At 46.9% G+C, this 26,447-nt stretch overlaps 1 protein-coding gene and 1 pseudogene across 1 annotated transcript; both read left to right on the top strand.

The window, feature by feature from the left end:
- Positions 1-351: 351 nt before the first annotated feature.
- LOC144713739 (putative RNA-dependent RNA polymerase 1) lies at positions 352-4,286 on the top strand. The gene is given in 5 exon segments (XM_078588417.1): positions 352-1,033; positions 1,100-1,945; positions 1,947-2,983; positions 3,070-3,220; positions 3,308-4,286. Coding segments are annotated over 5 exon segments (3,363 nt in total). The 5' UTR covers positions 352-523; the 3' UTR covers positions 4,127-4,286.
- A 21,215-nt stretch (positions 4,287-25,501) lies between these two features.
- Positions 25,502-26,245, top strand: LOC144713982 (cysteine-rich repeat secretory protein 55 pseudogene; annotated as a pseudogene).
- The last annotated feature ends 202 nt before the right edge of the window (positions 26,246-26,447 follow it).

Genomic DNA, 26,447 nt, shown 5'->3' with positions numbered 1-26,447 from the left:
GCGAGAATCATCATTTTCAAATATAAATTGCAAAGACGTGATATCATTAACCTACAATGGAAGAAAATGTTTTGCAGTTCACATATTTAGATGATTGAACTCAGTAAAGAATGAATCCAGCAACGTGCCATTTGAATATCTACGAAGCAAAATATTCTATCTTTACTCCATGGACTGACACATAAGCTCATCAAACCAACCATGCAACTCATACGGCAGCCTTATTTGGGAAAATAAACCATAATGCCGTTTATTTTTTAGTACATAGAAAGTGAGAAACGTGGCGTCTTTATGAACTATTGTTTTGAAAACCGGGACCGGACCAAAAAATCTGAAAAGAAAAGCCTGACAGCGTACCTTTCCCAATTCCCACGCTGTGGGAGGTTCTGTCACAGGTGGCAGAGCTACTGCTATGGAGGCGACTCGGTATTCATTCCGATTCCTCTTATTGATAGTTGAGAGTTGAGAGTTGAGAGTTGAGAGTTGAGAGTTGAGACTGATCTTGCTCGATCGGCGGAGGAAGATGGGAAGCAGGACGCTGAACATCTTGGGTTTCCCCCGCAACAGCGACGCCAGCGAGGTGAAGGAGTTCCTCGAGCGCTACACCGGAGAGGGCACCGTCTTCGCCGTCAAGCTCCGCGCCCAGAAAGGCCCTCGATCGCCCGTCAAGGGCTTCGCCATCGTTCAGTTCACGACGGGGAGCTCGGCGGAGTTGATCAAGCAGAAGGCGGAGTCATCGTCGGGCCTGAGCTTTGGTTACTATCGATTGACCGTCAGGCCGGCCCAGGACATCGTGCCCAGGCCGAGGGTGCCCATGTTCGAGCTTGGCGGGGCCGCCCTCTACCTCGGCTGCCCTCTCTCCCGCGACCGCCTCTCCGTCCTCTTCGCCTGCGGGAACGTTCGTTGCAGCTTCAGCCGGAACCTCAGGAAGCTCCTCTTCTTCCTCTCCTTCAGAGGGCGCCAGTACAAGCTTGAGTACACTTACGAGTGCATCTGGGAGATTCGCCACCGCAAGGACTCCCTTCTCTTCCTGGTAATCCCGAAATCTACGATTAATTTGAACTTCCGGGAGTAATTTTTAACTGCGAATGAAAAAAAGGTGGTGGCTGCGCCGAAGATCTTCACGATACAGGAGCTCTTCGCCATGGTCGCGTTCGAGGACCCTCGCTACAGCTACTTTTGTGACCCCGACCACGACCAGAGATGGATCCGAGCCGTCGATTTAACGGATGGCTGCGCCATCGGGCAGGCCTCCGCCGTCCATCTGCAACTCCCCGCCGGCGCCAGCCCGCCGGACCTGGCCCAGGACTTCCCCTTCGTTAAACACGTCGAGTCTCCTCTGCAACTCGAGGCGGGCCGGTCCTACTCGCAGGACTTGGAACTCGTCCCCGTCGTCCGTCCCCCGGCCGTGGTCGGGGAAGAGGAGGGGAGCCCTCTGCCCTACGACGTCCTCTTCAGGGTGAACCACCTGGTGCAGAACGGGATCCTCTCTGGACCCACCCTGGACGCCAGGTTCTTCAAGCTGGTGAACCCGGGGCTCCATTGCCGGTAGATCGTCGACCGAGGGCTAGACCGGCTGTCCTATTCCAAGACCTGCGTCCTGGACCCGGTCGGCTGGCTGGTCGGGCAGTACGAGAAGCTGCTCAAGACCCCGCTCTGTCGGATGCCGAGCCGGGCGGCGCTCCCGCCCGGGCTGGTCCACGTCCACGGCGCCCAGATCACCCCGACCAAGGTCTACTTCTAAGGACCCGACGTCAACGTCTCCAACCGCGTCATCCGCCACTTCGCCGACCGCCTGGAGGATTTCATGAGAGTCTCCTTCGTGGACGAGCAGGGCGAGAGGCTGCGATCCGTGGACCTGCAGCCGCGCCAGGGCGGGCAGACCCAGCTCTACCGGAGGCTGCGGTCGGTGCTACGGAACGGGATTTCCGTCGGGAACAAGCGGGTTCGAGTTCTTGGCGTTCTCGGCGAGCCAGCTCAAGGAAGGGTCGGTGTGGATGTTCGCGTCGACGGCGGAGCTGACGGCGGAGGGCGTGAGACGCTGGATGGAGGACTTTAGCCGGATCAGGAACGTGGCCAAGTACGCGGCGCGGCTGGGGCAGTCTTTCGGGTCGTCGACGGAGACGCTGTCCGTGCCCAGGCGCAAGGCGGAGATGATCCCCGCCGTGGAGAGCGCCGACGGGCTTGTCTTCTCCGACGGGATCGGCAGGATATCGGCGGCCTTCGCGGCGCAGGTGGCGGACAAATGCGAGCTCAACGGGGGGGTCCCGTCGGCGTTCCAGATAAGGTACGGCGGGTTCAAAGGGGTCGTCGCCGTCGACCCGACGTGCACAACGAAGCTCTCTCTGCGGAAGAGCATGGAGAAGTTCGAGTCGAGCAACACGAAGCTGGACGTGCTGGCGTACAGCAAGCCGCAGACTTGCTTTCTGAACCGGCAGCTGATCAACCTGCTGTCGACGCTCGGCGTGCGGGACGAGGTCTTCGTGAGGAAGCAGGCGGAGCTGGTGGCGAAGCTGGAAGAGACGCAGACGGACCCGGTCAGAGCGCTGGAGCTCCTCGACGCCATTAATGCCGGGGAGATGGCCGGGCTTCTGAAGAAGATGATGCTTTCCTGCGGGTACAGGCCGGGAGAGGAGCCCTTCATGTCTATGATGCTCAGGGCTTTCAGGGCGGCCAAGCTCAACGAGCTGCGGACCAGGAGCAGAAATTTTCTCCCCTTGGGCCGGGCTATGATGGGCTGCCTTGATGAGACCAGAACTCTCGAGTACGGCCAAGTCTTCGTCCAGATCTCTTCTTCTTCTTCTTCTTCTTCCTTGTCTGCTCTTCAGAGCTGCAGCAGCGGTAGAACTGTCGTTACCGGGAAGTTGGTAGTCGTGAAGAACCCTTGCCTCCACCCTGGCGATGTCCGCATGCTTCAGGCCGTAGATGTGCCCCGGCTGTGCCACTTGGTCGATTGCGTCGTCTTCCCTCAAAAGGGCCACAGGTCTTGTTCATCTTTCTTCCTTCTTTCCTTCTTTTTTACCCTTTTATGTTAGTAACTTTGATTGATCTTTGCTTTGTTCACCGAAGACCCCATCCCAACGAGTGTTCCGGGAGCGATCTGGACGGAGATATTTACTTTGTCTGCTGGGATCCCGAGCTGATACCCCCCTGCCAGGTTGAACCCATGGACTACACTCCCTCTCGGCAAGTTTATCTTGACCGCGAGATTTCCATGGAGGTATTTCTACTCTCTCCCTCTCTCAAAAACACCATTCTAAACTTTAGAACCCAAACAGAAGAAGAAACTTGCTGAGTTTCTGCGCAGGACGTGGAAGAATACTTTGCAAACTACCTGGTGAATGATAGCATGGGGGTCATTGCTAACGCGCACACCGTATTCGCAGACAGAGAGCCTCAGAAGGCGATGAGCCCCCAGTGCAGAGAACTGGCCAGGCTCTTCTCCATCACTGTCGACTTTCCCAAGACAGGGGTGCCCGCGGTGATCCTGCCATCGCTGACAGCGAAGGAATTTCCAGACTTCATGGAGAAACTCGACAAGCCGACGTTCACGTCGAAAAGTGTGATCGGCAAGCTCTTCAATGCCGTCAAAGACCTCAGCTCTTCAAGCATGATCGTGCCGGAGTTCACCCATAGCCAGGCCATCAGATTCTACGACAAGGATATGGTGGTGGAGGGCTTCGAGACCCACGTTGACGAGGCGGCTATGTACAAGGAAGAGTACGACTTCAAGCTGGGGAATCACATCGAACACTTCGGAGTCAAGACGGAGGCGGAGATTCTCTTTGGCTGGCCGGCCAAGTCTGTCAAGGGCTTCAGCGCGCGCAAGGACTATGACTCGATACGCCTGGCCATAAAAGCGCTGAAGAAGGAAGTCAGGGAGTGGTTCCAGCGCCGCAGCGTGGGCGAGGATGGCAACGGAGAAGAGTTTAATAAGCTGGCCAAGGCGTCAGCTTGGTACCACGTCACGTACCATCCCGACTACTGGCGCTGCTTCAATGAGGGGTTGAAACGCCCACACTTCCTCAGCTTCCCCTGGTGCGTGTTCGAACAACTGATTCTCATCAAGGAAAAGAAGAAGATGGACAGGCTGGTCACAAGGATGTCCTCTCACAATCTCCGTTGACTGCTGATGGCGATCACGATGCTACATGAATTTAGTGTTGGGAGAGACCCACTTACGGTGGAAGAATGAGAGCGGGAGAGAGGTTTTGAGAGAAAAGAGACAAAAAAAACTCTCGACTTGTTGATTTTAAGAAGAAATGGAACATACATTTATAGGGAAAGGGAAGGGAAATAACTGACTCAAACGTGAATCCATGTCCCCATGTTTTTGTCCGCATCTATCTCTAAACCACAGAAAAAACAGAAGAACGACACCTACGCTTCAAGTTTAGAACCCACGATCTCCATCTTCATCGGGATTAGTCCAACAATCTCCCCCATAATCTTGATGCATCTCTCGAACAGAAACGATGCCAAGTCGAAGACGAAGTTTCACGAACTTGATCCTTCCCAAAGACTTTGTAAACAAATCTGCTATCTGGTCTTCATAACTAACATAATGCAGGCTAACCTTCTTTTCTTCTAGGCATGTTTTGATAAAATGAAACCTTGTTTTAATGTGCTTTGATTGACCATGAAGTACCGGGTTCTTGCTAAAAGCTATGGCAGATTTATTATCTGCGATTAACTGCACCATCTTCTCTTTCGTTTTCTTCAATTCTGCAACTAGACGTGCTAGCCATATTCCTTGACATGCTGCTCCAGTGATAGCGATGTACTCTGCTTCACACGAAGATAGTGCAATTACTTTATGTTTCTTTGAATACCAAGAAATTAAGTTCCCTCCGAGATAAAATGCCATACTCGAAGTACTCTTTCTATCATCCACATCTCCGGCATGATCAGAATCACTATATCTGATCAGTTATATTCTTCATCTCTCTTCTTATAGATAAGTCCCAAGTCCAAGGTGCCTTTTATGTATCTGAGAATTTTCTTGATTCCAGACATGTAGGTTTCTCCATATGCCTGCTCAAAATCCCAATTGAATACATCAAGTCGGGTCTGGTATGAGTCAAATACCTCAAGTATCCAATTATGTTCCGGAATTCAGTAGAGTTAACTAGTGGAGAAGTCGCGTTACAGCCGAATTTTTGTCTCGCTTCGAGAGGGCTTTGTACCGCATTGCTTTATTTCATGGCGGTATGCTCCAAAATCTTTAGAGCATAGGCTTTTTGACTAAGCCATATCTCCCCGTGCTTCTGACGTACTTCTATGCCAAGATATGAGCTGAGCAATCCAAGATCACTCATCTCAAATTTCTTCTTCATTTCTTCCTTGAACTTATTAATATCATCCTCCTTTGATCCAGTCACGATCAGATCATCGACATAAACGCCGACTAATAGTACAAGATCGACGGTGTGCTTCATATAAACGACATGATCTTGCATGATTCTAGTGAAACCAAGTGAGATAAGGGTCTTATCTAGCTTCACATTCCATGCCCTTTGTGCTTGTTTGAGCCCATATAACGCCTTCTTCAGCTTCAACACGAGATGCTATTTTCCTTTCTGCACAAAGCCTTCTGGTTGTCTAGCATAAACTTCTTCTTCTAACTCGCCATTTAGAAAAGCTGATTTAACATCTAGATGATGTAATTTTCACCCTTCTTGTGCTGCCAAGGCCATCAATACTCGTATCGTCTCCATTCTTGCAACAGGAGCAAAAACTTTGTTAACATCAATACCGAGTTTTGAACATAACCTTTAGCGACCAATCTTGCTTTGTAGCGTAGAATTTATCCATTCGGACTTTTCTTTACTTTTTAAACCCATTTGAGACCGATAGGCTTACATCCAGATGGCAGAGGGACAAGTTCCCATGTCTTATTTCTTTCAATGACTTCCATCTCTTCTATCATGGCCTTCTTCTATTCTTCTTCTTTCCATGCTTCAATGTGATATCGTGGCTCCTTTGAGATCAACATACATTCCTCCGGATCAAGATGAATCCTATCTGATTCTTCATAGACTTCATTCAGCTCTCTATATCTTACTAGAGTTTTGTTTGACGAGGATGAACCTTGATGTCCTGATTGCTCTTCAGGTGTAGCTTCTTCATTGCTTGATCCTTGAGCATAAAAATCGGAATGGATTCGCTCCCCTTGGATCTCATCATCACCAGGTTCAGAAAAAACAGGAATTTTAAGCATACCTCCACTCTCTTCATTTTCTGGATCTTCCACTTCCATTCTTGTTCTTCTTCAAATATCACATCCCTGCTCACGTGAATCTTCTTCTCTACTAGATCAAAACATCTATATGCCTTTGAACCAGTTTCATAGCCAATTAGAATCATAGGCTTTCCTCTATCATCAAGCTTCTTCTGATTTCCACCCGTCGTCTTAACATGAGTAATTGAGCCAAATACCCGCAGGTGACTCATATTTGACTTCCTTCCCGTCCATGCTTCATAAGGAGTCTTTTCATCGAGGCTCTTCATCGGTGATCGATTCAACGTGTAGACGCACGTGTTGACAGCTTCTCCCCAAAACCGCAATGGCATGTCCTTGCTCTTGAGCATGATTCGGACCATAGACATAATGGTCTGATTCTTCCTCTCTACCACACCGTTTTGTTGAGGTGTGTAAGGGGAGGTAAGATGTCGTTTGATGCCATGCTGGTCGCAAAACTCCGCAAACTCTTTAGATAGAAATTCTCCTCCTCTATCTATTCTTAGACAACCCCCCTTCAACTTGGTAAAGATACGAAGAGCTTCTGACTTTTGTCTTAGTATCGATACCCAAGTTAGCCGCAAAAAATCATCAATTAATAACATAAATTACCTTCCTCCTCCGATTGTCGCTGGTGAAATAGGACCGCATATATTTGCATGCACTAGCTCAAGTGGACGAGTTGATCTAAATGAGGAGGCGGAAGGAAATTGCTGTTTATGTTGCTTTCTAGCTACACAGTCTTGGCAAAGACTGTCTCGTATCTTCAAAGTAGGAATACAATCGACTATCTGATTCTTTGAAAGTTTGCTTCGACTGGAGTTTTAGATGGCAAAACCTCTGATGCCACCTCCAAGCTTCATCATGGTCTTCTTGTATTGATAAGCACATCTTCTTTGTACTTAACTTCAACAGGTACATTCTTCCTTTTGTCTTCTTGACGTTGGCCAACAATCTTCCTTCACAATTATGGATGGTGAGTCCTCCATTCTCCATCACCATTTTACACCCATTGTCGTCTAGCTGACCAAAGGGAGAGAACTTTAGTTCGTAATTTAGGGACACATAGAACATTACCCAGTATTACAGATCCATTCATCTTCGTCTCAAGGTGGATACTACCTTTCCCACGGATATCCACTCTAGAGTCATCTCCAAATCTAACCGTCCTGGCAGACATTTCTTGAAGATCATGGAATAGAAATTTCTTGCCCATAATATGGTTGGTAGCTCCGGTGTCGAGAAACCAGCGATCATCGCTTGTCGATTCTTCACTAACTCCTAGGAGTAATGTCTCCATTTCTTCAATGAAAACCATCAGTATTGTCGGTGGCTCCACTTCGGCTTGGGCTACATTGAGTGTCCGCTCTTTCTTTTCATTGCGACACTCTGATGCAATGTCCAAACTTCTGACAGTTGTACCTTTGAATTTTGGACTTGTCGAAGGGCTTTCGCTCACCCTCATTGCTTTGATCACCAGTGCTCTTGCCTCGTCCTCTTCCACGTCCTCTAGTGCGACCTCTACCGCGTCCTCTTGAATTCTCGCCTCTTTCATTCTTCAAATTTTCACTCCGACCTTTGCTCTTCTCAATTGCTTGTGTCAGCAGAGCTTGCTCCTCTTCTTCTACCTTACGATCTCGGATGTACTTTCAATGACCCATGATGTCGGACGTCATCTAGGACGTCGTGCGGTCAACACCGAATATGATGGTTCGGCGCCGATAAGTGATGGTGGTATTGGACTACGACAGGGTTGTCGTTTGACAGATAAACCCTAACGAGTCGATGTAACTATGATGCGCAAATGAGTGTCCTACGTGTTGTACATGCAGGCTCTGACTAGTGGGAGGCGCCGAGCTCCAGGCTTGGACGGGGTCGCCGGGTGACGACGACGATGGCCTCTCAAACCTTGTCAGAGCAACGAAGGATTCTATGGCCAAATGGAATTTTTCCATAGGGCTCGCACGTAACGGACGGTCTCGTCCGTACCGGTAAGACACTCAAAGACGTTGTAGTTTCTCTCAAGCCTCACTCACCTACCTAGCCCGACCGCGGTGGAGTCAAGACAAAAGTACACTACAAGAAGTAAATAAATGAACAACGGGAGAGGGCGGCGTAGCTCATCATTGGCGTGGCTAGTCGTGCAGGATCATCGAAAGTTGGTGGCGGTCAGAGCGGGTGTGACGAAGAGGCGTCGGAGAGCTAAGGGCGGCTTGACAAGCGCAGTGCTGGAGCTGTACGTAGAAGTCGGAGGAGGAGGGACAATGGAAGACGCGGGGAACCAGCTCAAGCGCGCTCTGGACCCGTTCGCATCCTTATTGACAGGAGGGTGCATGCAGGCGCTGGACGATGTCGCGAGTAATGTCCTTTGGCACGTCGGCACGAGCAAGTTGAGCCACGTAGGTGAGTCGACGAATGGATGCATTTGGTCAGGGACACAGAGAGTCCCGCTGAAGTCAAGCAGCCGTGGAGGTTCTTTCGTCCTAGTAGGGAATCGGCAAGCCGGCAGCGGTAGAGCGCCGGCGGTAACCCTTTCCCAACCAGAATTGTCAATGATGGATGCCCACCATGGGGAGGAGTCCTTCGTTCTGGTACGTCTACCCTGCTAATAGCGTGGATCATCTCTTAGCACGATAGAACCATTGACCATGGCAGTTTCCCGATCAGTTGGACCGTCCGTCCGGCCTGTTGGGAACAGCGGGTCTGGTGAACTTACGACCCGTCAAATCTGGTGGAAGACTCACCGGACAGTCCGACATTCATTAGTCTGGGAAATTGGTCAACACGGACAGGAGAGTTTGCCCCATGGAAGCTCCACAGAAGGTCGATCGAGAATCGCATCCGTCGGTGTCTCAAGCGCGTCAGAAAGTTGACCGGAGTGGGACGTCGAGTTAATTGCTACGACAATTGGCCGTTGTGACCAGAAAATTCACAGTCGAACTGAGTTTCATCCGATTCTTTTTATTCCCAATGGTGGCATACCAGGGGCATGAGGTCTTGTCTCGGGCGTGAGCATCGACCACCCAGGACGGTCAACGACGCTCACAATCGAGCAGAAAATTGGGGGGAAAGGGGAGATTCGATCCCCAACCCAATTCTTCCTTCTTTCCTCCCACACCCCTCATCCTCCTTCCCCTGTGATTCTCTCTCGATGAGGAAGGGAGACCAGGATGAAAAACACAACAAGGTTCCTTCTACTTCTCCTGGTTTGAGTTTCTTAGGGTGCCCTCTCTTCCCTTATAAAGGGGGAAGCGATGGGCTCTTACATGGGCCATAAAGGGGAGTCCATTAGGGGGACCTGACGAGACGTGAGCGCACGGTCATTTTAGTTGCTAATTAAGATTAGTGCACACACTCACGTGTCAAAAACATTTGTAATTCCGACTCACTGAAACTAAGATTCAAGTATAACGGTGAGTACGGGTCGAATCCACAGGGAATTAGTGTTGAAATGGGAAAATCTCGGATATCGGTATCAAATTTCTATGAGATTAGAGGGATAGAATAGATGAGATAATATACAGGAATATATATATATATAGATAGAAAATAGAGGAAACGAACATTCTGATGAGCCCAAGATTGCGCGAATCGGACTAGAAACGACGGAGAAATCGTGGAATGAAGATAAGATGCGCGATCGATAATATTGAGGAAAACTATGGTCCTAATCCTATCTAAAACGAGAAATTAAATCTATATAAAGTGCTCCCGTCGGGTTTCTCATCGATAACCCTCTGTCCAATGGATTCTTGACCCTATTCGGCGCCGGATCAAGGCTGTAATCGACGAAATCACAAGGAGAGAAGGCAAGGACAATTTGTCCAACGAAATACACGTACTCGGGGTTTGTGTGACTCGTCGGAGGAGTTTTTCTCCTTCGATCGCGTCATGAAGGCCCCTAGGATCACCGCCAAGAGATGAAGTCGAAAATCTCTCAAGAACTCTCAAAAATCTCCAAGAACAAGCTCAAAAACGGGATAATCTCAACCAAAAATGAAGAACATAGGGTTAAGGGAGGTCCCGAGGATTATCTGCCATCGGATCTCCCTTTTGAGTTGCGCAACGGCTCAGATATCACCATATCACCCCGATTTTTAGGGTTTTAGGGGAGAAGAGAGAGAAAAATGGAGGAGAGAGAGTCGCGTGCTACGCACGCCGTCGAATCTGCGATCAGCGCAGATTGTGAGAAGATCTGGCCGTTGGATGGGCCAGATCTGACAGTCACGCGCAGGCGCTGGCGTTCTTTAGATATCATCCGTCAGATCTGAATCTGACGCGTGGGATAGTGCCGCCCATTCTGACAACTGATGAGGGAGGAGAGAGAGACTTCTGTTTGGACTGGGCCGTCCGATTTTCATCGCGTAGTTATGACATTGCCATGTCATCCCCCGAGATAAAGGCCGTGGTAAGCTTAACCGCTGCTCCATCTAGACCGTCGGATTTAAAATCCGACGGTTTCTTCTTTGCACCGCTTCTTTAGTCTTCGACCAATGGGAGCACGCCACGAGCTAGAGTGCTGTAAGTGAGACGGTGTATCCAGGTACACCGTACCTCGGGCTTCCTCTATCGTCCGATGAAGGCAACGGACGCATCTCCTTGCGCCACGTCACCTGTGAGAAAGAGAAACATAGAGTGAAGCAAATATTTAAGCTTACCCTATTCATCAATATCAACAGCTAAGTTACTTCCCTATGCGGCGCCATGCGTGCGCCACCTGCGCACCACGTGGCACCATCTTCTTTTGCCACGTGTGCCCCATCAGCGTCCTTATCACCCGTGCGCCATGTCAGATGGGCTGCTTGTTGGCTTTTTTTTACGGTTATACCCCTGGGATTTTGAATATATATAAGAAAAAGCCCTAAACCTTTGAAAAATCATATCTCCTAAAATATAAATGCATTTTGAGTGAGATTTTTTTCATTGGTTTCGAAATTTAATTTTCTATATTTCTATGGCATCTAAAATACATTTTAAAAATTGAAAAAAGCTCTTTTAATGAAGTTTTAGGAACTTAGGTCTAAATGCCATGATTTTCTTAAAATGACCACAAAACATGATAACATTCATCGATTTCATGATAAGAATGCATTAAAATGGTTAAATTAAGCATGTATTTCGAAGTAAGAATGCAAGTTATCAGAGCCCCTTATAAATGGGCTCCCCCCATTACAAATAAAGAAAGAGACATAAAGCAAAGGAGAGATGAGGGAATGGGGAAAGAAAAGGGAGAGAGACGAGGGGGAAAGGGTCAACAGAAGGCCCCGCCCCTTGACGATAAAATGGCAGACGGACGAACACGTCGCGAAGGTGACAAAACTTGACGACGCGAAAGGGAAAAATGCAACGACACGAGAGAGAGGGAGAGACAAAAAACAGAAATGATAACTCGAGCATCTTCACCCGGTCTTTAACGTCGATGGCACGCGGCGCGGGTGACGTTGTTGATGATCCTTGATAGCGTGCGGCGTCAGCCCAATTGCGTCATTGAGAGTCATCATCTCAAAATCACCAAACTGCTCCAATGTTGAAGTAATTGGATCAAACTTCGCTAGTGTAGATCTGAGTAAATTCCCTATTACTGATGCTTCAGTAATATCCTCTCAAAGGCTTCTTAACTTCGTCACTATATTGGAGAGTTTACCAGAGAAGTTGTCGATGAACTCGTCCTTGCCCATCTTGAGATTTTTGAAATCTCTCTTCAGACCTTGAATTCAAGCCTTCTGCACACAATCAACACCCACATTTCTCTTCTTGAGCTCCTCCCAAATCTCCTTCGCAGACTTCTTGATGTTGATTTGCGTTTGAGAGAGCCTTACGATCCTTCTTCCTCGGCCTGGTCTCTTCTTCAATCGCTTCCCATAATCCATGCGCTTCCAACAACGCCTCCATTCGATCAGCCCACAAGAAGTAGTTGGTCTTCTTTAGAACAGGAAATAGCAATGGCGGTGCCACATCTCCTGCCCCAGGTGCTCTACTTCCAGCTCCGTTGATGGCATGCTCGACAGAAAAACTTCCTCCTTCTTGAGACACCTCTTCACCTCTTCTCGGCATGGTGTGGTTTCAATTGGAGAAAGAAAAAACCTCCTGAGGATCCTCTCTTCTCTGATACCAGAAGTTGGGAGAGACCCTCTTATGGTGGAAGAATGAGAGAGGGAGAGAGGTTTTAAGAGAGAAGAGACAAAAAAAACTCTCGACTTGTTGATTATAAGAAGAAATGGAACGTACATTTTTAGGGAAAAGGAAGGGAAATAACTGACTCAAAAGTGGATCCATGTTCCCACGTTTTTGTCTGCATCTATCTCTAAACCACAAAAATAACAGAAGAACGACTCCTACGCTTCAAGTTTAGAACCCACAATCTCCATCTTCATCGGGATTATTCCAACATTTAGGACTTGTTTAGAATAAAACTACCCAACTTGTATTACTCTTTCTGAATTTCTCTTCTTAGCTGACGGAAAATGCCCTTCGTGTTGCATGATGATGTCAGGTTATATATGACAGGGTGGATTAACAAGGTTGGATTCAACTCCTCTAGCAGTGTTGAAGAATACACAGAGTGATTGGCATTAAACATTTTTGGAGCAAATCTCGGCCTAAGTTCATCATAGCCAGTTCAATCAAGAGCAACAATGATCAAACATGATAAGTATTTAGTACCCTCTAATGGGCTAAGTTTGAAGGCAAAAATAAGACATCTTTTCACTCCAAAATTTAGTTCTTGTATTTACCTTGCTCTCCGATCCTTTTAACACTAACTCAGGCAAACATTTAAATGAGTGGAGAAAGCTCAGAAAGGAAGACAGTGGGTATCTAGCTCCGGCTGGCTTCGGTGCCAAAAATGTGTGCCCCTTCACTTTTTATATTTTTACTTAAGATTTTATTAAAAACGCATCAAGTAAAATATATCTACCAATGCCCCTATGAACTTGTGAGTGTGTCCCCTCTCCGCCTATTTATCGTTCTAGTCAATAACTTTAGTGCCCAATAAAAACTTATTAGCCAAAAATTTTAATTACTTATATCAATACATAGGTTAACTATTTAATGATCAAATTAGCTCAATAGATAGGTAAAGATTCCAGCCAGTTAGGTGCAAAGCTACACCTCATGCCTCAGAAGATACCGAGTAGCGTTCAAACTCTCTCATTGAACCTTCACCATCATCAGTTACCATTGTATATATAATCCTTCATCTGTGCGAGGTTCTCAAACAAATTAGGATATGATTAAGCGTGCAGACCTAATCCTTCATTCGATTAGTTATCATTTGTAACAGAGATCATTGAAGAACGACTCCGTCAATATAATCGCTACCTCGCTACCGAGTTAGCTACATTTTCTTCCTTAAGTCTATGTCTTCCAGTACGTCGGGGAAGATCCTCTCTTGACCACTCTTGCCTTTGTGTACTCCTTAATATATATATGAGCTAATCCCATGGTTAGAGACTCTTAAGCCCTAATCAATGATACTCATCCATCAACAAGATATCTGTGGTGTCTTACATCAATAGATCACCAATACAAATGGGATATGAATCAACTTGATTGACCTTTTGATAAAAGATCAGTGAATACTACTTATAGATACGGTTTGATGGTCCCGATCTAGTCTGATCTTTTAGCAAAAACCTAAACCTTACCTAAAATTTGGTCCAGTTCTGGTCCTTTCTTTTTTGGTCCCAATCCGGTCTGGACTGGTCCCGATCTGGTCAAGTTCACTAGTCAATGTCAGAGTCAAAGTAGAATATTTATGTTCATAGTAATTTTAAATATATTCTACACCAAGTTGGTTCCCACAGATGGTAAAATATATGGCTTCCACGTTGAGCTCAATAGAAACCTCTAGGTCGAGTTGGATTTAATATTTTTGGAAATTTTTAAAAATATTGAATGATATACAAACCAGTGCAGCCTCAAGTGGAGGACCTACAGTCCCGCTTTGGTCTGGTCAAATTGGTCCACGATCCTAAATGTCCAACCCTACATACAGATATTTCGTTGGACCCTTTTTCCAAAGAATACCTACCATTTGCCCTTATTGTCTCCACACGAATGGCCATATCATCAGCCATACTTATAATGTAAGTATGATAGTGTTATTATATCAAGATAGTTTGATTTCGATCTTGATTATCTATCGAATAGGAACATTTATAAAACATACTGAAAGACTAGTGATCAATGAATTATGGTCCCTAATAATTCACTAGGTCATTATGCAATAATATCCATCATTATAAATATACACTAAAATAATAATGAATAAATATTACATTTAATGAAATTAAATAAAAAACATTGTGATGTGCTTGGCTTGACGATCACATAATATCCATCATTTAAGACATTAAAAAAATCATGACGGTTCCAAACTATTAGAAAACAGAGTTATAGTACTTGTATGAAATCTCCACTTAATTATCATATCTGACACAAACCTCGAATTGATCTCAAGCCTCCCGAATTTTTCAATACTTTAACTAAGTTAAGCCCAAGAGGTGGAGGCCATAGGCTTGGGGACAAATTATGGCACATATCACGTATCTACGCTAACATTTATGTAAATGTTATGCCTGGATATGATGCCATCTCTTTTGTAAATATGTAATATCAATACTATAATTAGCATATTATATATGGTTATCAAATGGGTTAGGGAAATGTCCATAATTTATGAAAATATAATTGAATAAACTATAGGCATATTCACATAGCTTTTTTAATAATATGAGACATGATTTGGCCATCTAAAATCCAAATAAATGCATGAAGTTTAAATTAGATTTTGTATTATTAAAATACCAGGTAATGAAAGCTGACCAGTTGTGCCATACAACCCAATTAGGCTATTTCATAACTGGGATATGTAAATACAAGATCAGCTTATGCAATGACAACCACCCCACTGTACTTACTTTTATCCAAATAGAGGACCTTTTTGAGATCTCAAGGACCAGAAAACTTTTTTTACTCTGAGAACTCTTCTATGCCTCAATAAGCAAAGCCAAAAATTCCTTGGGATAACATGCATCTAGATGTGCTTATTGGGTCTTTGAGTTGAGTTATGTGCTAATAGGTTAGAAACATAGATAAAACTTAGGGACTCAATGCCTTCATTGTCATGCTTCAATATTTTATGATTTTTAGAAGTGGGTGCATGATTATTTGACAAAGGAGCCCAAACTTACTAGTGAAGGACATTATCTGACTGAACTTTTGTGAAACCAAACCAAACCCAACCATTGGTCAGTCCTTTTAGGGCTGACCGATTATTTGTGGTCCATGTTTGGTTGGCACGTCAAAAAAGACTAGAGACTGTCCCTCTGCCTCTCAACTGCTCCCACACCCTCTCTCTCCCTCCTCTCTTCTCTGATTATGTCACCCTCTCTCTCACACCCTTTATCCCTAACAAAAATATATGTGATTCGAAAGCTAATCTGGTGCAGGATAACTATGCAGGACAACAGGAGATGATGGATGTAGGATGACTTTGGTGATGGAAAAGGGACGACGGGGAAGGCCAAATATTGGGCTGGTTTGGAGAGGGGATGGATAAACTGACCACAATTCACACAATCGATTTCAAAAGATTTAAATCCGATGAAATAGTAGTGGTGCAGCCCCTTTCCTCGTCGAGGGCGGGAATACTGTCTTCAACCGCCGCGATGATTCCAAGCACCAAATCAATACTATCGAATTCACGCTCGTGGGAAAACTCAAGAAATACCTAATCCACTAGTCGTTGAAAATTCCAAAAAACCTAAAGCAAATCCGATGGTGGTGGAAGAACTTCTCGCGGAACACTTGATGAAGAACACAAACACCAAAGAGTTTGAGGGGTACCTCTGCACCAGGAGTGCGTGACGAGGATGTGGGGAATTCTGATCGTATGGTTGGCGGGACGATTAACGTGCGCGTCGACAAGGTGTTGCGGATCCAAGTACGAGGTTAGTTGGCGGGAGATCAAGGGGGGAGTCGCCCCCTTGCGGGGTGCGGGGCAGCGCCCCGACACCTAGACGGTATGCGCGGCTACCAGTGGTTGCGAGGGCTTCTGGGAGCACGGCGGGCGCGCGCTGGCGGCCGCGAACTCAGCGGCCTGGGCATTGGGCGGCCCTGGCGAGGCCGGCGTGGTGCTGGGGCGGCCAGGCGCTGGGCGGCCGACACTAGGTGCTTAGCGGCTAGGGCGCTGGGCGGCCCTAGCGAGGGCGCCTGGCGCTTGGGCGGCCGGGCACTGGGCGGCACTGATGGGGCAGCCTGGCGCTGGGCGGCCCTGATGGGGCGGCCTGGCGCTTGGATGGCCGGGCGGCCTGAGCGTTGGGCGGCCCTGGAGTTGGCGGCCTGGCGCTTGGGCGATCCTAACGACGAAAGGCAGGACACGAACGGGCATGGAGAAGGAGCGATGGTCAACGGATCGGGGTGACGGCGACAGTCCAATGGGAAGAGGGTAGGGCAAGTCCTCCAAGAAGAAAACTCAATTCTGGAAATAAAACTTGCTAAATGTTTCTTGCAGCATTGGCCTATATATATATGCCTTGGAGGAAAGAGAAAATGCGAGAGATAAAAATAAAAGTATGCAACGTGATATCATGTCACATTAGAGGATAGTTCTTGATCTGGCATTGATGACGTGTCATGACACGTGATGGCGCATGCGTTGGTGGAGACGTGCTTGATGGGGCATGCATAGATGGAGACGTGCTTTATGCCACTGCGTTGACTTGGTCGATTGACGACGGCGGCGTGTCCGTAGAAGTATCGTTGACGTCGTCGCCATCACAATCACACATTCCATGTCCTATTCCTTGTTCATTACTAGAAAATATTCATTACAGTGATTATAACGAAGTCCCTATACACATGATCTGACTTAGTGAATTATGATGAGATCGCAATAATAATGAAATAAGCATGTTTTATAAATATTCTTAGTTATGGGATACAAGAGAAGGACATGAAAGTATTTGGTAGAAGAACACTATCTAGCCTCATTCATATGATGAGTATGGATGTTCTTGTTGCCATTAGTAGAAAGAGTTTAGTGAATTGATCCACATTAGTCCCGAAACGGTATTATACCAAACCTTCAATTAGGTTTTGATGTAACACGACGGTCGGAATTGACACTTCGTGTTACGTCCGGAGGGTAAACTCTAAATGCGATGTTATTGACATGGAATAATACTATGATTTAAGAAAATAATAACGAGAAATATGTCCGGCGTCGGGTGATCCGAGACGCTGCTCTATCGACAACACGTGATGGGTTATGTCACGAGAAAGCTCCAAATGACCTGTGTGAACAGATCAAAAGACGATGAGAGGGGAACGGTCTTGGCCAAGAGCATTCGCGCCGTCAATGTAATTGATCAGACCTGAAACCGTCAAGAAATTTTCTATCACAAATAGGGTGGCTATTCCTAAACGCGCGTTGAATTTCACTCGTGACGATGAGCAATTTAGAGATCGCTACTGAAAGAACTAATTAACACCGTAAGAGGGGGAAAGGAATATTACCCTGTGGCAGGCGTATATCTTGGCATTGGAGAGAGAAGTCTGCTAGCCGATGCAGTCAGGTCAAGTCATCCAAAAATCACAGACAGAGGGTTCATTATCATCGGTGCTCGTCGCCGACACCAGGTTGATGTCGGACGTCATCAATGATTTCGTCCGATGGGTAAATCACTAGGTGAATGTAACTACGTGATGCAATTGTCCTATGTGAAATGTACGTGCAGGGGCCAATGAGTGGGGTTCGTCAAGTTTTGAGCTCCAGAGCGGGCGACCGATGATGATGACGGTGACCTTCTAACCCTCATCGGAGTGACGATGGTGACTATAGTGCCGAATGGAATAGTTCCATAGGGGCTCACACATAATGGGCTGATTCATCTTGTACCTAGGAAGACACTCAATTCGTAGTTTTCTCAAAGTGATTCTCTCACCTGATCTAACTCGAGCGCGGTGGAGTGCAGCCGAAATTATGCTGAAGGAGATAATATAAAGAGCGAGCAAGGGACGCGTACGTCGTCGGTGGTGTTGCTTGTCGATGGGATCTCCATTGGAGCAAGTGCTGGTGCGGGTTGATGCAGGGAGAGATGTGCCGTAGAGGGGTATGGCTGCCTCACCTAGCTACGATGACTCAGTGCAAGAGCGTAGTAACAGAGGGAGGAGGCGATGAGGTCAGAGATGCGAGGCGTGCGACAGGGAGTCGACTCAAGCGATTGGTCAGCCCTGATGAGCACATTCACTAGAGAGATGGAGGTGTGTGGCGTGACGAGTTTGAACACGTCACAAGCGCTGGCGCTGACACCAGAGGCAACCTCGGGCAGTGTCAACAATACGGGCGTAGACTGCGCCCATGCTAAGATCAAGCAAGGTTCAGGCATCCACGCCCAATGCTATGAATGAGATTGGCGTCTGCATCACTAAGAGGATGGCTCGGATCCACGTCATCTGCTCCAGTTGATCGGAGGTGTCATCGTTCCACAACTGTGCATCGTCATGCAAAGGCAAAGTCCAACGGCAGCGATTTAAGTCGACTCATCGCGGGCGACAGCGAGCCATGTTGACCCGTCACAGAATGGCAGCGATGCGTTGACCCGTCGTAGCGCGGCATTGGATCCCGTCCATGGGGTGACAACTAAACATATGTGCCTGATGTGTCAGGGTTGTGCGCAATGAGAAATTGCGAGACACGACGACTACACCCCTAGTGGGGCAGCGGGACCTCCTCAGAGTGCCCACAAGCGATCGATGGTGTTGTTTAGAAGACTTTTTGTGTTGACATGAGGCCAGGGGCACGGTGAAACTCCGTGTGTAAGGGATAGTTGTCGAACACGTCTTGCAATAATAGTGCGATTCGTCATCGTCTGAGGACGATGCAGCAGCGGAACGGCCGAGGAAGACATCGTGGTCGATTGTGCCTGGGCAGAGAACGACAGTGCAGGTAGGTCTCCTCCCATTTCCCTCTTCTTCCTTCTGTCCTTCTTCCTCTGCTTCTTCTTTCTCACCCTTCTCTTCTTCTTCTTCTCCCTACTCCTCTTCCTCACCCTCTTCTCCTTCTTCTAGAGTGAGACCTGAAACGAGAATGTAACTACAACACCAATTCCAGATCTAAGATTGAACGTGGTCCCATCATGGCCTTATATAGGGCCATGATGGGCCCTTACATGGAGTTCAGAAAGGAGAGTCCAATAAGGATCTTCCCCTTCATTACAACACAAATAAGAAACAAAGGACAAGATGATGTGACTTAAATCGATATGAACGACTAAAAACAGAAATCAAGACGGCTGAAAACAAATAACAAAAACACTAAGATACGAGCGCGGACGTGCTTTACCAGGGGTATTTAAACCCGAGCGTCTTCACAGACGCTTTGGTGTGCTAGTCGAGATGGATATAGACCGGTGGTGATGCTGATGTTGACAAAGATGGCTGCGATGACGTGTTGTCGATGACGCTTGGGCGCGCTCCATCACTAGGTGGACTCTAGTCGATGGGGTGGGAGACGAGAAAACCATTGGAGATCACACCGAATTGCTGAAGAGAGCTTGGATACTCCAACCCAGCCACCAGGGAACCCACCGGTGTTGCTATTGTAGAGTAGAGCCGATGGCCGTGCCGGTTTGAGAATTCACGATGGAGGTGAAGACCGCTAATGAGTCGATCAACCAGGGAATAAAATGGACGATGACTGTAACAATATGTCCACATTGGGGATTCTCCACCCAAGGCAAAATCGGTGTAAAAGGCTTGATGATCAACTGAACCGGATTCCTGTGATCAGCAGCGGCCACGAGTGAATCGACATCAAATTTCTTGCTACATCCGCCATGAGAGGACAATGTTCTTATGGCTTGATCAAACGCATCCGGTAGGTGTTCTTCATTGTGAACCCAATGAAGACCTGGTTTTACGTCACCAGAACAACTGTAGCTGTAATCTTAGAGTTCAGGATGCCGTGAAAATGTCTCTGGAACAATGCTTGATCATGACGACCCTTTTTTTCCGGAGTCTCACTCTGATGTATGACCATCAGACCAATTGAAATCAGGAATGTAGAAATCAAGCTGTTGTTGACCTTCTCAAATTCTTCAACTGTCTAAAATCTTCGAGGGCAGTTTGATCCTTGCGGATGATTCAGCCCACAAATAAACGAAATGTCGAAGAGCAAGAATGTTACAACCACATCAAATTCTTGAAATCACAATACCGTTGATGAATAGTCCACTCTTACACGGGATCAGTCGACAAGGAAGAGTCGTCCTCTGGTTACTAAATCTGCAACCGAGTTATCTTGCGATGGAGGGGTTGGATCTACCAATGGAATTCTGATAATCCCAGATACAATTCCAGAACGAAGAAGAGATGGCACCAAGAAAAGGAACTCTAGAGCAAAACGATCGAAAAAAAAAACTGCTTTCTACAAAGATAGATATGGATATTCAAAACATTAACATCCCATGTCCACTTCCTCCCTTCTTTTATAAGAAGAAGGGGCAGTTATGGAGCTAATTGGGTCTTGTATTGAGAGGGGAGTTTATTGGGCTCCCCCTTAAAACGGTCTTTTAGGGGGAAAAAGAGTTTGCATGGACTCTTCTCCTCCCTAAAAAGCACAATTAGGACAAATAAGCAATAAACAAGTTAGGGGGGGGGAGGCTGGTACTCACACAAGAGGGGCCTCCCGACAATCCAAAGACGATGAAAAAACTGAAAGAACATAAAGAAGAATGACACGAAGCAATATGAGGAAGCGTGGATTCTTCACATCGGCTGGGCTCCACGAAGCGGCTGTTGACGGGTCAGGGCTTGATCTACTGGATGGTCCTCCATCAGGTTCATTCACCTCATAGTTGTGTAAGAGGTCCTTACACTTGAGAGACCAAAGAGATCTTATGGAGGAACAATCGTACTTTGACTATAACCTATGAGTCTCTATCATGGGATTCTTATAGTCTTAGTTTGGGTGTATCAAGAAGTTTAGGAAGATGGTTGAGTGGTCAAGATGGGATCATCCACCCTTGGTATAAAGGGAGACAGATAAAGGAAGACGATGCGATGAAGTCCTTGGCCAAGGGAGTGAAATATTGGATAATAGTTCGCTATTTATTTTCAAACACATCAGTACTAACTTACATAAACGTTTAGGGTTTGATACTTGACCATACACTAAGTCATCCTAGGAGGGTCAAGTGGATGAGGAACTATATGTACATAGTAATCGATGATTAACTGGTACCATGAGTGAGTTGGCACACACTCTTGATCCTGTGTATCTTCTAGAGCACATAGTGTAACTTGGTACCCTAGGGTTGTAAAATCAACTTATCGATTGGGTAAAATTTGATACGACTTTAATTAAATTATATGATAATATAATTAATTAATTGTGAAGGACAAGAAAGGAAATCGGGCTCTAGAGCCATTAAGTTGACTAAGACATTGGCTTAAAAGGGTCATACACAAATAGTCTTCTAGACATCAAAAGATATACTTAAAGTTTGGGGGTTATTATGAAAAATCCCACTTAGTACAATTAGGGGAAGGTGCTTAATGAAATTCATCAAGGCTAGAATTATTCAGCAGGCTTCCACTTCTTCTCCCTTCTCCACTCTTCCAACAACTCCACTCCATTCCCGAGGTGATGGAGGCTGAACCAAGGTTGTTTGGTATAGGAGATTCAATGTGCAATGGTTCGTGTGAATACTTCTAGAGGTTTCACACATGAACAGCTCCACACGACTCACTTGAGGATTAAAGGAATCACTGATGTAATCTATGTTGCGGTTCTTCATTTCATTCTTTAATGATACCATTATGATTCCATTATAACTCTTCCGTGGAAGGAATCCTTATATTCAAGGCCTCAAGAACCCATTAATCACACTCTCACTCTGTTCCTCTCTTAGTCTCTTCATATTTTCCTCTCGTTCTCTCGCCTCTATCTCTCTCCATCTCTCACTCTCTTCCTCTATCCCTCTATCCCTCTCTCTCGCCCTCTCTCACTCTCGTCCTCTTTTCTTCTTGTTATCTCTCCCTCTTTCTCTAACCATCTCTAAAAATACTCTACAAGACCACGCGATGTCAGTCCCTACTTATAACTATGGATGATATCGCTCCAATATACTGGGTTTTCCATGAAATTGATTTCCCTCAGTCCGGTATCATCATGATGTTATGTCATCTGGGGTGGTATCCCTCTGTTACACCCACTAATGCTCCATCCTCTTCGCCATAGTAATTTAAGAACCAACCTGATATTTTCTCTACATTAACTGGGAAAGATTAAATAATAATTTATTTTCATGGAAAGGTATACATATTAAATAAGTCTTTTAAAGGATTTGTGTGCCTTACCATGGACAAACATGCGATATATTTATTGCAAAAATAATATTAAACAACTCATCATGCAGTTAAGATCTGACTTTGTGATGGCGAAGACGTCAACACGACTTCTGTGGACACACCGCTACCGTCAACTGACCAAGTCAACGCACCGGCATCAAGCACTTCTCCATCTACGCACGCCCCATCAAGCACATCTCCACCTACGCACGCCCTATCACGCGTCATGACACATCGTCAACGCCATATCAAGAACTGCCCTCTGACGTGACATGTTATCACGTCGCCTATCTTTACTTTATTTTTATCTTTCTCATTTTCTCTTTCATCCAAGGCCTATATATATAGGCGAATGCTGCAAGGAAAATTTAGGCAAAGTTATTTTCAATAATTGAGTTTTTCTCTTCTTAGAGGACTTGCCCTAATCCATCCCTCTTCTTCAGATCGCTACCGCCACCGCCGTCGTCATCGCCACATGCCAGCGACTGCCGCCAGATGCCGCCGACTGCCGCCGACTGCCGCCGACTGCCGCCACACGCTGCCAACCGCCCTCTCTCTCTCTTTCTCTCTGCCTATTCATGCCCAGCCCCAAGCACCTGGCCGTCCTAGCGCCAACTCGCCCACGTTGGGGCCGCCCAACGCCAGGCCGTCCCCTCCATGGCAGCCAAACCGGCCACCTGCACGAACGCTGCCCGCGCAAGTCGCCAAGCCGGCCGCCCACGCAAGCGCCGCCCGCGCAGGCCGCCATGCCGGCCGGCCGCGCAAGCGTTGCCCATGGAGACCACCTCGCCAATGCCCGCACAGGCCTCCATGCTGGGCACCCGCGCAGGCACTGCCCGCCCAGGCCTCCACACCGGGCACCCACGCTGACACTGCCCGCGCAGGCCGCCACGCCGACCGCCTCTGCAAGTGACATTGCGCAGGCTGCCACGCCGATCGCCCACTCCCCAGACGCCCTCGCCGTGCATACCGTCTAGGTGTCGGGCGCTGCCCCGCACCCGCAAGGGGGCGACTCCCCCCTTGACCTCCCGCCAACTGACCACGCAGTTGGATCCGCGACACCATGTCAAAGCGCACGTCAATCGTCCTGCCAATGACGCGTTGAGAATTTCCCACAGCCTCATCACGCACTCCTGGCGCAGAGGTACCCCTCAAACTCTTTGGTGTCCGTGTTCTTTGTCGAGTGTTCCGCGAGAAGTTCTTCCACCGCCGTCGGATTTGCTTTAGGTTTTCTGGAATTTTCAATGACTAGTGGATTAGGTATTTCTTGAGTTTTCCCGTGAGCATGAATTTGATAGTATTGATTTTGGTGCTTGGCATCATCGCGGTGGTTGAAGACAGTACTCCTGCCCTCGACGAGGAAAGGGGCAGAACCATTATTTCATCGGATTTAAATCTCTCGAGATCGACCGTGTGAATTTGTGGTCTGTTTTATCCACCTCCTCCCAAAACCAACCCTCACATATAGCACATCATCATTCTTTTCCCAATCTCATCAGCCGTCTCCACTCCTCCACACCCGTCGTCCCCTTTACCGTCACCATCGTCGTCCTGCATTAATCGTCCTGCATTAGTTGTCCTGCATCACTTTGACATGTTTAGTCCAGGTTTGACTAGCTAACAAGGTTTCTGCTCTATCAGATTGAAACCAGGAGAAAACGGATATACGTTGTAAACTATGATGCGATTGCAACGTCATCCGAAAATTCCATGTTCAACGGTGAACTAGCGTGATGAACACAGAAACGACACAAGAAGCACCACTATTCAATGGTGAAAGTATGAGCTGTCAACCACCAGCCAGTATAGGAGGAATGTCATTTGATGTACCAGTATATCTAGTAGTGGGAGACGCCCCATTTTTTCGTTTGTGAGTGCACCATAGTCTATTGTCACCCATTACATGCACATAGTTTGCATTTCCTCCAATGAGGTGTCACTCTTCTTATTCCAATGGGTGCGCGTCGAATTTCCGGAGAGAGAGATAGACGAATAAAGGTTGCAGAGTGAGACACGAATAACTATCGGAAACTTGGGATGCCTCATCTTGACGTCATCTCAAATTCTATTTTCCATGTGAACCGGGTCAACGTACACAGAAACGACACAGGAACTGCACTTATTCAACGGTCAAAGGAAGAGCTGTCAACCACCCGCCAGTACAGGCAAACAATTGTCAACCTACGTAAAGCTTTGTCCCTGTAGATTGTGACGGTCCGTTTTTTTCCTTGTGACCGCATCATATTTTATGGTCAGCAATAACTATAGCACATAGTTTGCGTCTCCTCTCAACAGCGGTCAGTTTCTTTTATTTTAAAGAGACGGCCTTGAATTTCCTGAACGTTCTAGAGAGGATATGAGATAGATAGATCGAGAGAGAGCGAGAAAAAGAGAGAAGAGAGAGAGAAAAGAGAGAGAAATGACTGATAGGGAGAAGAGAAATACAGATATATAGAGAGAGAGAATGAGAGAAAGCGAGCGAAGAGAACTAAGAGATTGAGAGAGATAAAGGTTCATCGGTAGAAGATAAGTACAGTGATATAGACAGAAGGAGAGAATGAGAGAAGAGAGATGGAAAGATAAGGGTAAGAGAAGTAGAGGGAGAGTAGAGTAATAGAGGGAAAAAAAGGGTGAGAGATAGAAAGAGAGAGACTGACAGGGAGAGAAAAAATATAAAGAGAATTATTTCCGTGGACAATAAAATACGTTAAGCGCAAACAGATAAAAGGATCGAACTTTTTAACGCGGCTTATCGCCATTGGATTTGGGGGAAAGATACGCCGGTTGGATTAGACCGCCGCGGTCACAGTCAACAATGACGGCATCTCATTGCATACAAATAACATCTTAGCTTCGAAGTTCCATACCTTGTCAACGAACGGAGGCTTAAGGAGAAGCATAGCCATGACACCAATCTCAAACCCCCCTCTCTCTTTTATCGTTCTTCTCCTCTTCATTGCACATTCACTGTGCCACGCTGCGACTCCCCTCACCGAATACTGCGACATAGGTAGGAAAGCGTCGCTTCCTGTAAAGACCAACATCGCACGAGTGCTGGCTACTCTCCAAGCGAAGACTCCAGCAAACGGGTACTACAATACAGCGTACGATCTCCAAGGGAGAGACAGAGTCTACGGTATCGCCCAGTGCAGACAAGATGTAAGTGCAGAAGACTGTAGAATTTGCCTGCGAGACGGCCCGCCACAGACGTCAAAACTCTGCCGCAACAAGGAGGAAGTATGGATGTGGTTCGATCACTGCTTCTTTCGCTACGATACTAAGTCTTTTGCCGGGACTTTCGATAATGGGTATGGCGTCTACGACTACAGCGATAATAACTTGACAGAGAACGCGGCCCAGCAGAAGAGGTTTGCTACGGAGTTGAAGTCGTTAATGGGTAAAGTTCAAAGCCAGGCTTCAACGACGAGCAGCCTTGGTCTTGGAAGGGGTAACTTCAGATTTACCCCTAACGTGACTATCTACGCCTTGGCGCAGTGCACGCGTGACTTGCCACCGTCAGAGTGTTCCAAGTGCGTGTCTACGGCGGTTGGTTGGTTTCGAGAGTTCTGCCCTTACCGCGAGACATGTCGGGGACTTACGAGCGGCTGTTACGTTCGCTACGACACCAAGCCCTTCTTCAACCCTTGATTAAGCATCTGTGTGTCTCTAGATGATCGCCGCAAGCATGCCAGTACATAGCTCAAGAAGTTGGCGATTAAGCTGTCAAATAACTGATAGGAGTTATATTTTTACATGTTTTTGTTTCGTGATAGGCGGTAATGTTCCTGTGGGTGTTGACCGTAAAATATGTATAAGATCCTCTTTGTTCCACTAGCCCAATTGCAGTGAA

This window comes from Wolffia australiana, chromosome 16, assembly GCF_029677425.1.
Source record: "Wolffia australiana isolate 7733 chromosome 16, ASM2967742v1".
In the NCBI taxonomy this organism is placed as follows: Eukaryota; Viridiplantae; Streptophyta; class Magnoliopsida; order Alismatales; family Araceae; genus Wolffia; species Wolffia australiana.
This window is presented reverse-complemented; position numbering and strand designations above follow the sequence as displayed.